Source organism: Haliotis asinina, chromosome 10 (assembly GCF_037392515.1).
Source record: "Haliotis asinina isolate JCU_RB_2024 chromosome 10, JCU_Hal_asi_v2, whole genome shotgun sequence".
Classification (NCBI taxonomy): Eukaryota; Metazoa; Mollusca; class Gastropoda; order Lepetellida; family Haliotidae; genus Haliotis; species Haliotis asinina.
Window position 1 is genome coordinate 44,885,827 of NC_090289.1, and position 18,226 is coordinate 44,904,052.

At 42.5% G+C, this 18,226-nt stretch overlaps 2 protein-coding genes across 2 annotated transcripts in view; one reads left to right on the top strand and one right to left on the bottom strand.

The window, feature by feature from the left end:
• The window catches only part of LOC137297724 (N-acetylated-alpha-linked acidic dipeptidase 2-like), a 31,923-nt gene extending 25,765 nt beyond the window's left edge, over window positions 1-6,158 (bottom strand). The window contains exons 1-5 of the mRNA XM_067829661.1: window positions 5,821-6,158; window positions 4,782-5,070; window positions 4,137-4,259; window positions 2,547-2,730; window positions 1,716-1,812 (exon numbers count right to left, since the gene is read on the bottom strand). Of these exons, the coding sequence (XP_067685762.1) occupies window positions 1,716-1,812; window positions 2,547-2,730; window positions 4,137-4,259; window positions 4,782-5,070; window positions 5,821-6,038 (911 nt within the window). The 5' untranslated portion in view covers window positions 6,039-6,158. The remainder of the gene's footprint in view (window positions 1-1,715; window positions 1,813-2,546; window positions 2,731-4,136; window positions 4,260-4,781; window positions 5,071-5,820) is intronic.
• A 6,419-nt stretch (window positions 6,159-12,577) lies between these two features.
• Window positions 12,578-15,136, top strand: LOC137298959 (diamine oxidase [copper-containing]-like). Its single transcript, XM_067831357.1, has one exon. The coding sequence runs from the start codon at window positions 12,578-12,580 to the stop codon at window positions 15,128-15,130; it is 2,553 nt and encodes an 850-aa protein (XP_067687458.1). The 3' UTR covers window positions 15,131-15,136.
• Window positions 15,137-18,226: the final 3,090 nt, after the last annotated feature.

An 18,226-nucleotide genomic window follows, 5' to 3' on the forward strand; every position in this document is an offset into this window, starting at 1 on the left:
GATGACGTCATGACGTCTTTGTGACGTTACGAACAATGGATCATGTAATGTTTTCAACAATGAAAATTTCTAACACCATGATGCCTTATCAAGTTTATAGGCCAACACTGAGAACGTCACTATATCATTTCACGTGATAATTCTCACCTGATGTGCAGCATAAACTGTCTCTAGCGTGTCACAAATTTAAAAATATGTATGTTCAAAGGGTTACTGCGACATTACTTGACCGAGTTCGGTCTAGTTCTTTACGTTTTAAATTGCTACTACATTTCACCTGACGCTGTCCCTGCCAAAGTAAGGCAATCGTCAGCATTTATATACTCTTCAGCAAAAGTAGGGGAACCTGAACTTTGAAGTCTGGTAGAAAGAAAAGCCATTGAGGAACGGTACATCGACATTCATCTTGTGAATGCAGCATGCATCATTTCACGTTATCACCAAACGCAAACACAATGCATGGGAAGCACGTGCACAACGTGGGTGTCTCCTACACGTGCATGGAGTGTCATTATGAATCTTGACGTTTTTCAAGCAGGTCGATAAATCACTTTAGACCATTTTTTCTGATAATTTTCTTGCATCTGCGCATGGTCAGGGTGTCCACGATCAAATCACACACTACTGTCTGAAAAATTGTAAACCTGAAATTTTGATGTCATACTCCAGTCACCTAACAAGGGGGATAACTGAACGAACAGCTTTGCTTTGAATCAAATCCATGTGCAGATGCATTCTCAAAACATCCATTATTATTATTGTATCAACATTGATACAATCCCATATATCTCCCAATTTCGACAGTCATATATTGAAAGCACAGTTCCACTACATTTTTGATACTGATAGCTTACATATATGTTAACACTTGCATGCAATTTGACTATCAGACCCGTGAAGGTCCCGGGGTAGAATAGGCCTTCAGCAGCCCATGCTTGCCATGAAAGGCGACTATGCTTGTCGTAAGAGGCGACTAACGGGATCGGGCGGTCAGACTCGCTGACTTGGTTGACACATGTCATCGGTTCCCAATTACGCAGATCGATGCTCATGTTGTTGATCACTGGATTTTCTGGTCCAGACTCGATTATTTACAGACATGGACCTGGAATATTGCTGAGTGCGGCGTAAAACTAAACTCACTCACTCACTCACTCACTCACTCACGTTGACTATCAACCGCCCGAAGCCTAGTCTCCTCTTAAAATGCAAATCTCCGTAACTCGGAGGAACACTGCTAATCTGATATCTCGGAAATATTTTATTATTAGGCTGATGTTATCAAATGACATTATTGATGATTATTGATAGCTGTGTCACAGGTAAAAGTAGAGTAACATTATTGTCCAACGTAACTGACGTATATAACAACTAGTATCTTAATCTCCTGGATAACATTTATTTATCTTAATATTACAGTGCATTGCATTTATCCACTGGCAAACTAAGCAATGGCATTAATCATGCTGAGAGTTACGCAAGAAGCAGAAGCACCGTTATCACTGACTCACTCACTGACTCACTCACTGACTCACTGACTGACTGACTCACTCACTCGAGGCCAGTGCACAATGTGTCGATGGTGCAACATGTGTACACATAGCTGGACTTCCATGTAATGGCCCGAACTCGTTCTAGACACCTGTGCCGAATTTAATTAGGTTATCAGTGTAAGAAGATGGACAGATTGGCGAGTGTGTGTGTTTCCCAGCTACCTGAAAATCTTCTCCGCAAATCCGGACCCGACGACATGAGCTGGTATACCTGGCAATGCCGGATCAGCCTCCTCCACCGGAATACGATAGGCGAACTCTGGCAACAACCAATAGTCGTAAAACTGGATGAAACGCGTTCCCAGATGATTTAAGAGCGACAGAGAAGAATTATTGTAGCCACTGTCCCTTAGTTCAATCCGAAGGTTCGATTCTTTACATGGTACATTTTGGGGTCGCCTGTCAAGCAGATTATTCGTAATGTTGTACTACTGATCAATACTCAATCACGCATACGTTAATCAAAGTCGGGTGCAACAGCACTATATCAACGGTACTTTATGCTTTTTACTTACTTTATAAGTATACTTTACGTACTGAAAATGACAAAAATGACAAATACGAAATACTTTTACGTGTACTGTTATTAAGCTTTTATATGTTGTGTTACATCATCTGGCGTTTATCTCCCAAAAGTATCGCAAGCATGATAATATCTCATGACAAGAATATTTCCAAATTATAGGAGAACAAGTTGTTATTTTGTTGGAACACCCCAAAGTACCTAGATGAAAACGTGCTTCTAACCCTTGTGTTTCTTGTTTAATGCGGCTTTCAGCAGTATTCCAGCTAAGTGGCGGCGGTCTGTAAATAAGCGTGTCTAGACCAGATAATCCAGTGATCGACAGCATGGGCATCGATCTACGCAACTGGGTTACGATGACATGTCGACCAAATCAGCGACTCTGGCCTCCCGATACCGTTATTCGCCTCTCATGTTAAGCATGGACCATTGAAGAAAAACAAAGATTGTCCACAACACACACGACCCACCTGTCGCCGGGTAGCCAGGTGTTAGGGGGTCTTCGATTCCCTCATAGACAGTCCCTCTCTGCGCACCGGTAGGAGGGAGCCACCAGGTTTTAGGGTAGACGCCCTTATAAAAATGCGGGTGGTAGTCTTGAGGGTCGGAGTAGAGAATGACCCCTATCGCTCCGTGTTCCTCGGCAATCATCACCTGGAACAGAGTGAACGAGAGTTCAGGTTTACGCCACACTCAGCAATACTCCAGCCATATAGCGACGGTCTGTAAATAATCGAGTCTGGATCAGACAACCCAGTGACCAACAGCATGAGCATTGATCTGCGTAATTGGGAACCGATGGCATGTCAACCAAGTCAGCGAGCCTGACCACCTGATCCCGTTAGTCGCCTCTTAAGCTTGTGACAAGCACAGTCGCCTTTTATGGTAACTATGTGTTGCTGAAGGTCTATTCTACCACGGGATCTTCACGGGTCCTTATTCTCGAAACGTTCGTAGCCCTAAGAATTTTTAACTTTGATCGTAGCCAATGTGTTAAGAGTGCGCTAAAGAAGTTCTTAGGGCTACGAACGTTTCGAGACTAGATAGCCAGGAACAGACTAAGCGATCGTAGCACTAAGCGATCGTAGCGCTAAGAAGATCTTAACTTCCACACACTCACATTGGCTTATGACGACTGAGCATCAGTGCTACTTTGTTTAACGGGACTTTCATAGAAGCAGGTGGATGACAAAGGTTGTAGCTTTTCAGACCATATCCCAGGGAGCCGTTAGCACTGATGTAATCGCAGTCACAACGCTGATTTGAAAAAAAGAACTCCTATACTTCAACTCGGAACCTCGTATTTCCCATACATTAACGGATTGGTTTTCGGCAGCCGTACGGACTACTTAGTGTGACGGGACCGAGGTGGAAGTACACGGATTTGTAAAGTTGAAGTTCTGTTTCCCACGATATCCCTAGCATTCTGTGCCAGTTAGTGTGTGTACTTGCATAATTCGGATTAACACCTTCGTTTGAGATCAGTGCTACTGGGCAGCACGTGCTATAAAGTTTGTGACGAATTGTTCTAGTTCCCAATCCACAAGCCGTTCGTAACGTTTCGACCTGTCATAACTTTACAGTTAATCATAACTTTACGAAGGTCGTAGAGATACGATCGTTTGTATTGTAGGAAGCTCACAAGGAACTGCTGGTGCGCTCCATTATACCATCAGCTCTAGTGACCTTTCTGCAGACCGTGTGCAGATACATACAATGCTGAAGAACAGATCTTCATTTCACTTTCGTTTTCTCTAGGCAAAAGTCTTAACTGGCATCATAAACGAAACCTGAAGGTCCACTTACCTCCCTTGCATGCTTCGGGATGTTGTGTCAGTGTATGATGAAAGTGTACAGTTTTGTTTCAATTGCAACTACGTCATATTAATCCTAATTTGTAATCTAGATTTTTTTTCTTTACATAAAGAAACGATTTCGAATTTTGTTCATCTTAAACAGAATAGTTCCAACTGCTACATAAGAAACAATCAGTGCATTGTCTTCTCAATTACTATTGTGTGTCCTGAAATTAATTATTGATAATTTATATAACCACGCACCTTATCGCCACGGTAAATTTTGCCGTATCTTGCAATGACGATGCATCCGTTGACGCTGATGCCGAGTTGGTCGAGTTTGTCGTAGTCTTCCACTCGCCCATAATACACATACACCACATTTCCCTGAAACGTAGAACACGTAGAACACATCAGTCTGCGTAGTAGAAGTACTAGTATACTAGTACTAGTAGCAGCAGCAGCACTAGTTGTAGTAGCAGCAGCAGTAGTAACAGTAGTAGCAGTACTAACAGCAGTAACAGCAGTAGCAGTAGTAGAAGAAGTAGTAGTAGTAGTAGTAGCAGCAGCAGCGGCAGCACTAGTAGTAGTAGTACTAGTGTAGAAGTAGTAGTAACAACAGTAACAGTAGTAGTAGTAGTTATAGTAGTGGACGTTGCTGAGAAGTTGCTGCTACCACTACTACTGCTACTACTACTGCTGCTACTGCTACCACTACTGTTGCTACTACTACTACTACCTCTGCTATTACTACTACTGCTACTGCCTCTGTCACTGCTAGTACGATTACCACTACGGCTAGAAACTAGAAATACGACGACGACGACGACGACGACGATGATGATGATGATTATGATGATGGTGGTGGTGGTGGGGGGGGGGTGGTAGTGGCTGTAGACGATCACCCACCTGCACAGTGCCGTCCTTAGAGTAGGCCAGGAAGGGCGCTACCACATCTGTGCTGTTTTCTTCCGATGTCAGTACTTTCTCCACCAGGGGAGACTCAGCTAAAACATGGTCGTTCTTGTCTAGGATGAACACCTGGTTCGGGTGGGTGGCACTCGGGTAGGACAACAGCACGTCAAACTTAACCGACTTGACCTCATCAAGGCCGATGTCAGTCCAGTAGCTGTGGACATAGTCGCCCAGTTGCTGGTTCCTTTGCTCGCCAGCAAGGTGAGGGACTAGAGACAAATTTCTGGAAGTAGGTAGGTTTAATGTGTGCACACATATCGTCTTTATCATGATACCAAATACCTACAGTGAGTGAGTATGGTTTTACGCAAAATTTTAGCAATATTCCAGTAATAACACGGCGAGGGACACAAGAAATGAGCTGTACACATTGTACCCATGTGGGGAATAGAACCCGGGTCCTCGGTGTGACGAGCGAACGCTTTAACCGTCAGGCTGCCCCGCTTCCTAAGGTCAAACGAGTAGTGGTCATTATGTATTTGGACCATAGAATCCGTCGCAAACAGAGCAAACACGTCCTGTCACTCCCACACAGTTTTGCATGAAATATATTGCGTATGTTGCCTACCTTGCCTAGCAACGCATTGAAGAACAACCAACAGGATTAACCCGGAAATATTAGTGGGTGAGTTTACTTTTACCGCACTCAGCAATATTCCAGCTATATGGTGGTGGTCTGTAAATAGTCGAGTCTGGACCAGACAATCCAGTGACCATCAACATGAGCATCGATCTGCGCAAATGGGAACCGATGACACGTGTCAACCAAGTCAGCGAGCCTGACCACCTGATCTCGTTAGTCGCCTCTTAACGACAAGCATAGCATGCTTTGCTGAAGGACTATTCCACCCCGGACTCTCACGGGTCCGGAAATATTAAATAAGTACACTTGCAAAAACATATTTACCGAAGCACACTTTAAGGCAAACACAGGTAGCGTACCAACCACATTGTGCTGTATATGGTTCAATACCTGAGGATCTTTTCAATATTCTGTGGATCAATATCTTCCATCATAACATCCAGATTATCTCCTGTATCTCCTCCTTTCTGCGGATCTTGTACAGTTGGGGCACTCTCATCCTGCTTGTCGTCAGAACACAAGGCATACTTGCCCAGAACGATGCCCACCGTTAACGATACTGCTAGAATGGAGAAGCAGATGATAGCAAAACGGTACCTCTTATCCATGTTAGAACTACGATCAACGCTGTGTGTGTATTTTATTTATTCTTCGTGGACATGTCTCGCATCCGGTGAAGAGCACTGAATCTTATCACTCTAGCGATTGGTGGTTTTGTACAGGTTCTACAATTGTACATCGTCAGCGCTTCATGTCGCTACTTGTCCGTAATTCACTACAGATAATAAACAATTCAGCCATCTGAAATAGTCTGTGCAAACAAACATATATTATATTTATGTAGGACAGGACAAATATGGTCAGGGTCAAACAGATTTCTTTTCGCGACAGTGTTGTCTATTGGAGAGTATGTTGACAATGGCCTCCATTTGTTAGAATGAGAGCTCCTTCATACCACTCTTGGGCGGTGAGGTGGTCTAGTGGTTAAGGCGTTGGTAGGAACGTATGACACGGCTGCAGTGAACATTCCTTGACATTATAGGACTGGGATACGATAACATGTGTCAACCCAATGCAGATGCCGTTGGTCACCTCATTCAACAAGCATGGGTTACTGAAGGTCAATTCTAATCCTGGTGGGGTAGCCTAGTGGTTAAAGCGTTCGCTCGTCACGCCCACATGGGTACAATGTGTGAAGCCCATTTTCTGGTGTCCCCCGCCGTCATATTGCTGGAATATTGCTGAAAAGCGGCGTAAAACTAAAACTCACTCACTCAATTCTAATCCGGATCTTCACGGGTGATGTATACATGTGCGTATCGGTTTTAGGTGTGCATGGGCTCAGAAAGTGTGCTGTAATGTATTGCGATTCAGGCAGTGTGCGAAATAGCCACTGCCCAGTTTGTCCATGGCTAATAAAATCCAGTCGGTCCAGAAAATCTAGCCGCAATATAGATGGAATACTGCGGAGAGCGGCGTTAAACTATATACAAACAAATACACCAACATGTACATATCACCAATATGTAGCTGACATTCCACCAGTGCTAACTATATATAACGTATATATATAATTGTCACATGTTGTATATATCCTTGATGTTACTTATTATAATATAATTGTCACATGTTGTATATATCCTTGATGTTACTTATTATAATATAATTGTCACATGTTGTATATATCCTTGATGTTACTTATTATAATATAATTGTCACATGTTGTATATATCCTTGATGTTACTTATTATAATATAATTGTCACATGTTGTATATATCCTTGATGTTACTTATCATAACAACTTGACAATATTTCACCATTTTGGAGGAGCTGCTTGTAGTCACAGTGCTTTTACTCTATCTCGGTGATACTTCCACCCGATGTGAAGTATCGCTGATGTAACAGCGGATGTACTATAATCTTGAAGAAAACATATTTGTGATATTCCAGTAAATCTCTTACATTCTACATTCAACTATGTAAAGGTTAAAAGATAAAGAGAAAGAGAGTATGTGTGTGTGTGTGTGTGTGTGTGTGTGTGTGTGTGTGTGTGTGTGTGTGTGTGTGTGTGTGTGTGTGTGTGTGTGTGCGTGTGTGTGTAATTAACAAGAACAATGTTTCTGCGGAGTCGTCCTTAAGCCATTAACAAATCAACGGCGGTGAGGCAGCCTTATGTTTGAAGCATTAGCTCGTCGAGCTGAATATTGCCCACATGGGTACAACATGTGAATCTCATTCCTCGAGTTCCCCTGCTTTGACGTTACTGGATTAGTGCTACGAGCGTGAAAAAATCATTCTCACTCATTCTAATAAATCTTTTCGGGGAGGAACGCATTTACTTGCATGTCCATTAAATGCTGTGAGCAATTGAAACATACATAAAACTATCATAAAAAGATATTATTTTAAACAGAACTGTTTTTTCGCTGTTGTGTACTGATATTTTAGCACTAACTTCTAAATTCGTATACTTATATCCTGTCCAAATGTTCTTAACTCAGGAAAAAAGTTATTTGAACACAAATGAGGGAGCGATGTGTAGACATAAATGTCGTAACAAAGGATATAGGTAGTTGATATAAGCAAGTTTTATCTATTTATGTTTCTCCAAATTCCAATAGAATAATAGGACTTAATTGCAAACATGGGCAATTTTGCTTTTGAACAAATTCCGAGGTCAACTTAAGCTGATATCCTTCAAAGTGAACCCCGTAGTGTAAGTCAGATGACGTCTCTGTACGTCGATTACATTTAATCCTTACTTAAGGGGTGATTAATGCGATTGTCATACGCTGTAATAACATTTTAGCCAACAACTGGAGCAAAATATTCAAACCAACATTAACTTACAATTCCCACGATTCTCACACCTAGTTCGAATCCCGGATTGGACTCAACCCAAAAAGTACTAAAATTTGGCACAGTTCTTTACTGAGAAAGTGTAGTTTCAAATGTAACACATATTACATTTGATCACTTTCTACATGGCATAGTGTAATCACCCGGGGCTATGTTTTAATCTCCCGTCGAAACAGTTCAAAGCGAGAGGTATCTTTCTGATGTTCGATTTGATATCACGAAAGGTGTGAAGCAGCTTTACCCGGCCATTTGAAAGTGCCTCATTCACAATAACATGAGCTGAAAGGTGGCATATGCCAGTGGGGGCTGTAAAGTTACGTCACAGGCCATGTTCATCGGAGGTTAAAGAAACTACGACCTCGATGGCGTATTGTTCAAACCGGTATAGAAAGGATTCGAGTCTACAATTCCACAAAGGCGAAAACCTTGACGAGGGAAGCTGACCAGTCACGTGTGAATGGATCAACCATGCTTGTCCGTGCTTTTGCCATTGCGTAACTTAACAGACCAGCGTGCGTATATAAAGTATCGATGTGTCTGGACAAGTTAAATCTCCAAACTATCATCACCTGGACACATATCTTCCTTGAACCCTCGTCCAACATGGAGTGATTATAGTTCTGTCGAACTGCACTTTAACTTGGTAAGTTTTCTTTACACAGTTGTTTCGGAAACAAATTCTGTGCATGAATTTGTGCTGAATGGATATGTTTTTCCATTCAGCATTTGACATGAGACATGTTCAATAATACTTATGTTTTCGATAAGTGCATTTGGTAGTGCTATGGGAGGAACTGGTTCATAATGGCTGACATACATTAACCAGTCGCGAGTTTAGTAAGTATTTTGTAAGCGTTGTAAACTTTGTAATTAAACCATAGACAACACTCATAGACCATTTTTACAGAGCATGTTTAAGAAATATTATCTTCCTGAGCGTATTTATTATACTCGCAGACCATATTCACAGAACATGTTTAAGAAACATTATCTTCTTGAGCGTATTCATTATATTCAGAGACCATTTTCACAGAGCATGTTTAAGAAACATTATCTTCTTGAGCGTATTTATTATATTCGCAGATCATGTTCACAGAACATGTTTAAGAAACACTATCTTCTTATTTTTTATCTTGTTTATTATATTCATATCAGCAACCCAGAAAAGGCGACTATGCTTGTCGTAAGAGGCAACTAACAGGATCGGGTGGTCAGGCTTGGTTGACACACGTCATCGGTTCCCAATTGCGCAGATCGATGCTCATGTTGTTGATCACTGGATTGTCTGGTCCAGACTCGATTTCTTATAGACCGCCGCCATATAGCTGGAATATTCCTGAGTAAACTAAACTCACTCACTCACTCACTATTATAGTCATACACCATTTTCACAGAACATTTTTAAGAAACATATCTCTGGCCGAATTTGAAAAGGATACTTAGGAAATATATACTCAACTGAGAGAATGTGTGTAAATCCTGCACGTGATGCACGTTCAAATCGTCCTATGATCCATCAGTTTTCGACAGGGTGAAGTGTGTGTTTCATGCTGGTCTGACACTACCACATTTATCAAACACCTGCACTTTCAGCGCTGCTGGAAATGATACGACAAAAATATAACCCATACAAGGAAATGTTACATCTTTTTCCCACAATTTTATATATTTTATTATCATTTTTATTTTTGTTATTTTAACGAACTACGAGAGCACAAGTATCCAAAACATTTGGTTGTCATGCTGAATAAAACATAAAACTGTTACGATTAGCAACGTGATAACCTATGTATGTGTACTTCATACAGTACGTAATTTACTATGTTTCTGGGTTGGGTCCAACGTCTTCGTCAAACTAGGCGTGCAATAGGGTGCAATGTGTGAAGCCCATTTCTGGTGTTATCATGGGTTCCCAGATACGCAGATTGGATCATTGGATTGTCTTGTCCAGACTCGATTATTTACAGACTGTCGCCATATAGCTGGAATATTGTTGCGTCGTAAAACTATACTCACTCACTCACTCTCTCACTCACTCACTCACCTATTTCTGGTGTACACCGCCGTCATATTTTGGGAATATTGCTAAAATCAGCGTTAAACTCAACTCAATGATTCAATCAGTTGAAAACCCATGTCTGCCAGTCCCACCACGGAATTCGTAAATTACACGGAGATGAATCTCGCGATAGTTTGCATTAGAAAGGGACTGACAACGGAATGTGGATAGTGATGGAAGCGTCCCATAAATGGATTCCATTATGTCAGCAGCTTCACACAAGGGAGGGACATAAATAGTGAGTGACACACACAGCAATATTCCAGCTACATGGCGGCGGTCTATAAATAATCGAATCTGGACCAAGCAATCCAGTGATTAACAGCAACCGGGATATGACGACATGAGCCTCACGAAAAGCAGGGGCTACTGAAGATGACTCCTAACCCGGAATTAAACCGTTAAGGACCAAATAAGATGATCCTTAAGTTCCCCCATTCGACTTTTATGAGGTACTATGACTAATTATATCTAACTTCAGATCACCTTTTTACAAGAGTGTCATTGATGCCGGAATATACAGTGCGGTGCGGTTTGGTATTTACAGCCATGCATTTGTATCAAATGTATCAAATATAATTCCTAATTCACATGTGTGATATGATGTATCCATATAAGTAACTATGCTTTTTGTGGGGAGGGTCTAGCGGTTAATATGTTTGCTCTTTACGGTGAAAACACGCTCTCTATTCCCTATACGGAAACACCTGTGAAGTTAAGCTGTCTGAAAATAACCGCGTCTGTACCAGACAATCCAGTGATGGATATCATTAGCGTTGATCTACGCCATTGCGATAGGATGACGTGTCGGCCATATAGCTGGAATATTGCTGAGAGCAGCGTTAAACAGAAAACAAACACAGCGTTGCCAGTCACCAGAAGGGATCAATGTGACAATTTATTCAAATCCTTGGGATATGTTTCATCTGCATGGATATGTATAACGTTTCCTCATAGTGTCTAGTTGTATGGTAAAATGGAATATCCCCTACTTTTAATGCTATATTAAAAATTGATATGTAAGATATGGTGCAGATATAGAAGGTGATGCCAAATGCAATGGAAGAAAAAACTTGACAGGAGTGAAGCATTTACCTCGTGTAGTTGATGTCATAATGTACAAACACCCACCACAATCGCACTTACAGTGTGATTTTCATTGGCGGATCCAGTGGGGGTTCAACGCGGGTTCTTGGATCCACCCCTGATTGTTACATAAGGGGCTTCTAATCTAGAGCCATGTTCAATTCTTTATTTACCCTTAGCTGCACAGCTAATCGGTCGTGTACACGGAAATACATATTGTGCAATAAATATATAAGCATGTTATAAATAGCAAGGAATGAATCTTAAATAGACATTTAACTTAATCCTTTTGTTTAAGGGATTATCACGGCTCACTGAGCACCATGGTTTAACAAAAGAGATTGCGGAATGACGTGCGTGTCAGGCTTGTGTTCTCTTGTGCTGTGGATTTGTCCTGATTGTCAATCGCCTAAAACTTGCATCACCTCGGGCTTTCCCCGACATTAAGCAGCCGCCCCGTTGTTATTTCTTTTAAGTGAGTGAGTGAGTGAGTGAGTGAGTGAGTTCAGGTTTACGCTGCTATTAGCACTATTCCAGTAATATCACGGCGGGGGACACCAGAAAATGGGCTTCGCACATTGTTCCCATGTGGAGAATCGAACCCGGCTCTTCGGCGTGACGAGCGAATGCGTTAACTACTAGGCTACTCCACCGCCCCATTTCTTTTAATGAGATTTAGAGTGAGTAACTTGGGCTTTTACGTCGTTTTTACCAATATCCCAGCAACATCACGGCTGGGATCACAAGAAATGGGTTGCCGGACGCTTTAACCATTAGGCTACATTTTGCATACTTAGAAAACGTGTTTATTGAAATAGGCGTCGGTGTCTCTCTACAAAAAAGGGACCTCACTCACTCACTCGCTCACTCACTTACTCCAAATTCTTAATCTCCATCAGAATATTTTACTGACCATGGTGATATATGGATATTCTACTACTACTGTGGGTGGTGGAGTAGCCTAATGGTTAAAGCGTTCGCTCGCCACATCGAAGGTCCGTGTTCGATTCCTCAAATGGGCACAATTTGGTTACCCCAGTTCTAGAGCTCCCGCCATCCGTCAACCCCACTCACTCATTGAAGCATCCTGAACTCAACGTATACACGTTTATTTTGCAGACTAAAGACGATTAACGGTCATCATGCCCGTCAACGGCTCATTCACCCCTGATTCAGCTATTGAGATGAAGGACACGGCGTATCTATCCCAGTCTAACAACGAGCTGCACATGTCAAACAACAGTCTCCAACGGAACGGAAGACGAGGCAGCACATGTCAAACGCTCTGCACACAGGTGTTTGCAATCCTAGTCTTCATGACGGGACTTGGAATCGGCATAGTCATAGGATACTTCGCCCTCAATCCCCAACAGGCAGCGTGTAATGCACCATCGGTTCAAGGACGACATTCGGAACTAATGGTTACGCCAGCATTTACGTCAACAGCAGGGAACACTCCATCTGTGCCAGTTACAACACCACCTCCACACCTAACACCTAAGTGTCCCACTGGAAATGTGATCACCAAAACAGACAAATCTGAAGATAAGGGATTATTTGAACTACTTACAACCGAGGAGATGGAACAGGTACGAAACTTCTTGAAGCGCGAGGGTCTCATATCATCCATCGACGGAACGCCATCCTTAAGAGACAGCTACATCTATGGTATGTCTCTGTACCTACCTCAGAAATCCGCTGCCTTAAAGCATCTCGACAAAGGTGAACCATCTCCAGGGCGGTTTGCTGATGTCCATGTCCACAGAGGAAACCGGAACACTCCTGATCTTATGGAATACAGAGTAGGGCCACTGGGTAAATCAATGACAGCCCAGGCAATGTATACGGACGGCGAGCTGCCCTATAACAGTAGACCGAGGGATGGCATAGAATGGGACGGGTTAACAGAACAGGTGACCCGAGCTATGGCGATCTTGCGACCGTTGCTTCAGGAGAGCTTTGACGAAGCCTACTATCCAAACGGTGGTTTGACCTTCCACCCACAGGCACCACCAGGTCTGCAGCCACATGAGCGAGAGACAAGGTTTGTTATGGCTCTACATGTTGAAGGTACCGCTAGAGGTCGAGATCTGCATCCTCTCCCTCTCACAGGCACTGTTCACAATCCCGGCGTTGACACACGAAATTGGTACACACATAGCTTTTATTACCTCAACCAAGGACCCTTCACCTCAGCAGAAGAACTACTATCTGCTTATAATAATGGAACAGTCAGAAAATTTTCGTTCCCCAAAGGATACCGCCAGACAATTTTTGCTGCATCCTTCCCAAAACAGAACTCTGACAAGAGGAGGCAATATGCATCTACTAAATCCCCTCCAAGATCGTACACTCCTTCAGGTCATAGGTTTGTTATCAATGACCACAATATCAAATGGATGGGATGGGACTTCACAGTGGGGGCAAGCCAGTTCCGAGGTCCCAGTATCTTCAACGTCAAGTTCAAGGATGAGAGGATCGTGTATGAAAACTCATTGAATGACGTTGTATTGGTGTATGCCTCTGATGTGTCTTCAGGAGCAAACACCATCTACATGGATGCCACGTTTGGTGTTGGGGAGTTCCAGAACGTCATTCGTGGAATCGACTGCCCTGACCATGCCGTCATATTGGACGCTACCTGGTTCAACAGCTATAGCCAATCTCCAGTGTCAGCTAAAACAATTTGTGTGTTTGAAACTACAGGTGAGCAGGCTCTCTGGAGGAGGAAGGACAAGTATGCTGCAGGTCTCGCAAATAATCATCTCATTGTTCGAACCCCAATGTCTGTAGGAAACTATGATTATACCATTGACTTTATGTTTCTCCTGGACGGGACTCTCAAGACGGAGGCAGTTGCGTCGGGATATCTACAGGCTAGCTTCTGGGATCCCGAGAACCCCCACGCTGGAACAGACAAGACCACGGATCCGTTTGGCTTCAGGTTAGGGGAATACACACATGGGGCACTACATGATCACACGTTTGGTTTCAAAGTTGATCTGGACATTCTTGGCACTGACAACAGCTTTGAGATAATTCACTGGAAAGCAGGCGACGTTCTCAAAGCGTTGAAAACACAGTCCAACACTGCCACAAAGCCGTCATACTTCTTATACAACGAGACGAGATACATTGAATGGGAGACCCTTCAGAAGGAATCAGGGTTTAAAATTGACATGACCCGACCCCAGTTTTGGTCAGTTGTGAATGATAAGCAGAAGAACAGATGGGGCGCAAAGAGAGGCTATAGAATAGTTCCAGAGACATCTGAAGCCCAGGTTGTTCCCGAATCTCACCCAGTGATGAAGGCTGTGTCCTACACTAAATATCACTGCATGGTCACCAAGCAGAAGGACGACGAGAAATACATCACAGGGGCGTATGATCTCAATCGACTGGCAGACCCCATGGTATCAATGGACCAAATGATCAACGATGAACCAGTGGTAAATTCAGATTTAGTGACGTGGGTGAGTATAGGTTTCCTTCACGTTCCAACAGCAGAGGATGTGCCGATGACTGTCCGTGCTCATTCTAGTTTCACCCTGAAACCATTCAACTACTTCGACACCACAGCGTCCTTTGACATGCCCCAGTATGTCGACACTAAAGACCATTCTGTTACCGAGAGACCACCTACCTATCAGTCGTGCTTAGAACCAACTTACGAGGATTGTTATTTTTGTAAATAATGTTTACGAGAGTGAAATGTAAACTATAAATCTCATACCTTATTTGACTGTATTGTTTGAATCTTTGTGTCTCCAAAAATGTGTCATCCCAATGTCATAGAGACTGTGTTTGTACATATGTAATGTGTTGCATACAAAGCAAGTGTACTTTTCGTAATAAAACAGCCGATGAAATTGTTCCTCTTTTCAGTTGTCTTAGACTGTAGCAGTACTTGGATTGGTATAAATAGCATCGTTGATTTATGTACTGCTTTTTATCGTTCATCGTTGAACGACTCACTTATTAATGGGCTAGCGAGTTTGATTTTATGCCGCTTTTAGCAATATTCCAGCAATATCACGGCGTGGGACACCAGCGATTGGCTTCGGAAAATATATCCATGTGTGGAATCGAATACGCGTCTTCAGCGTGTTAAGCAAGCACTCGGCTACTTCACCACCTTTCACTTAACAATATTGATATTAGACGAAAGTAGTCTGTGAAAGTGACTTAGTGATTAACATCATGAGCACCGACCTGCACATGCGGGTCATGTTACCGAGCCTCCCTACCCCATTCCAGTAGTTTTCCTTCATGTGTTGCTGAAGACCTTTTTCTAATCGGGATCTTCACATGTTCAAGCAATAAAAGCAATAGCTAAAGTATCACAAAACTGAAGGTCAAAAGAAAGTATACACCCTCATTTGATGGCGGCTAAAATGAAATAATCAAATGATTATTCAATAATTTATTTAACTGATATCGGTACCAGGAGCACATCCTGACAGTCTTTTGGCGGATATTGTTTGTAATCACTTGTCTACCGCATCCATCTGGCACGCTGTTCGTGGAATACTGTTTTAAAGGGCGTTAAAACTAAACTCGCATTATCACGCACTCTCGTCGTTAGACATGGCGTTTGGACCAATACCAACCTTACTTCCACCCCTGAGTCTACAGTAAACAACGATTATAGCATACAGACTTATACTGGATATAGCGAATATGTTTTTGGTCCCGACCACTTGATGTAATATTTTGACTGCAACACGTATAACAATGTATGGTTAATTAGCGGCGTGACTGAGTTTGCCATAACCTTAGTAAACCGTAGTCTTTTTGGAGACTTGAGAAGGCCCGGGGTAGGATAGGCCTTCAGCTTGTCCTAAGAGGCGACTAACAAGATCGGGTGGTCAGGTTCGCTGACTTTTTTGACACATGTCATCTGTTGACAATTGCGCAGATCGCTGGATTGTCTGGTCCAGACTCGATTATTTATAGACCGCCGCCATATAGCTGGAATATTGCTAAGTGCGGCGTAAACCTAAACTCACTCACACTTTTAGGACGTTTGGAGGGTAAGATTCTTATAACACAACTTGTTATTGTAGTCGCCATTTGCATGCCCTATATATTAGTCTCTTAGAAAACAGGCATTTCTTTGGCAGTTTTTTAAGGCACAAACCAAATAGCAGTGGGTTTGGTTTTACGTCGCTATTAGCAATACTCCAGCAATAATACGACGGAGGACACCAGAAATGTGGTTCACACATTTTATCCATATGGGGATTTGAACCCCTGTCCTCGACACGACGAGCGCACGTTTAAACCACTAGGCTTCCACACCAGGGATCTATCAATACAGACAATGCTCATTCAAAAAGAATCACAAATACATTATTACAAGAGTTTATTTATGAGGTATACGGGTGAATGAGCAAAACTTTGTTTTACAGTATACCAGAGTATCAAAGCCAGGACCACCAGAGTTTGGCCTTGTAATGTGGGGAATCGAACCCGGACATTCGTGGTGACGAGCGAACACATTAATCCGTCCCTTTGGATATTTGAAACGTGCTACAAAGGGGATATGATCTTCTCGTCTGATATTGTGAACTCGTTTTCCACTACGAATAATCATCCAATCTTTGTCTTTAGTGCTCTGTATGAATTATGCATTTGAACTCTACTACTAAAACATATTGTGACCTTGAAAAACATTTCTTAATCAGTCAAACTATGACAACCAGTCAGTAAATATTATCATGGTATGAAACTCTGTGTTTCTTAGCAGGTTCCCATATGTGATGCAAACATGTTTTTTAAGAACATAATTCAAACACTTTCGATATCAGGTTTGGTACCTGGGGTTTTGTGGGGCCAACATTAACTAGACCAGTCTCGTGTCGTGGGGTGCAGGTCTTGTTGTTAGTATCTTCCCCGATTCACCCTAGTGCACTTCCTTTACCCTCCTGATCTTCAATCTGTGGTGAGCTTGTGCCTAGCTCCGCGTAACTATCGGAGTCCGGTATCACTGCATGCGTTTCTTACATTGCGACATGCTGTTATCGTTATACGCTAGACTTATGCGGCTGAAGTTGTTTTTGCTTTTAACGAAGCTCGTTTAATAAGCACAGTGGGTTCACTGAGTTAATTATGTTTCCTGTAATACTGACATATGTCAAAATGGTGGCAGTCATCCTTGAGCTAATGGTATATGAGATACGGCACATTACACAAACGCTGACATTCGTGATTTGTGAATTGGTCCACCATTAGATGACACGGATGATTTAATCAAACGATGTGGGCGGGCCAAGGCAGTGAGGTGAAGACTAATTAATCACAGCTGCACTGGATGGGGAACAAAAGCATGAACTATCAGGACTTTTGCTATTGGGATCTATTGTGGGGTACGACGAGTTTATCTGCAGGAAAACAAGTGTGTCTCTATTCTATGAATATTTGATGTCATTTAACAAGTGGTCAAATGTAATATGCTACATTTGGGATTACATTTTGTCAGTGTAGCAGAGATTCTAGTACATTTGTTGGGTGGCGTATCAGCCGGGATTCGAACACACGCTGTGTGCGTCAGCACACAGTGTCAGCCGACCAACCCGCTCTGTCACCGCGGCTTTCTAAACAATAGGACCCACAAGCAGGTCATGGCACTTCGTGAGACCTTACTATTTCCGGTGACAAACAACGTTCCAAACCTTTTCGAATAGTCTCATGTTTGTCAATAGACCGTAAGGACCCAGTAATTGTTGCTGGAATAGCAAATTTCAGATGTAAACATTCCCAAATTAGTCACCTATCACGGTTGTCAACAG

Coding starts and splice junctions, on each gene's coding strand:
- LOC137298959 (XM_067831357.1), top strand. CDS start 12,578: ATGCCCGTCAACGGCTCATTCACCCCTGATTCAGCTATTGAGATGAAG.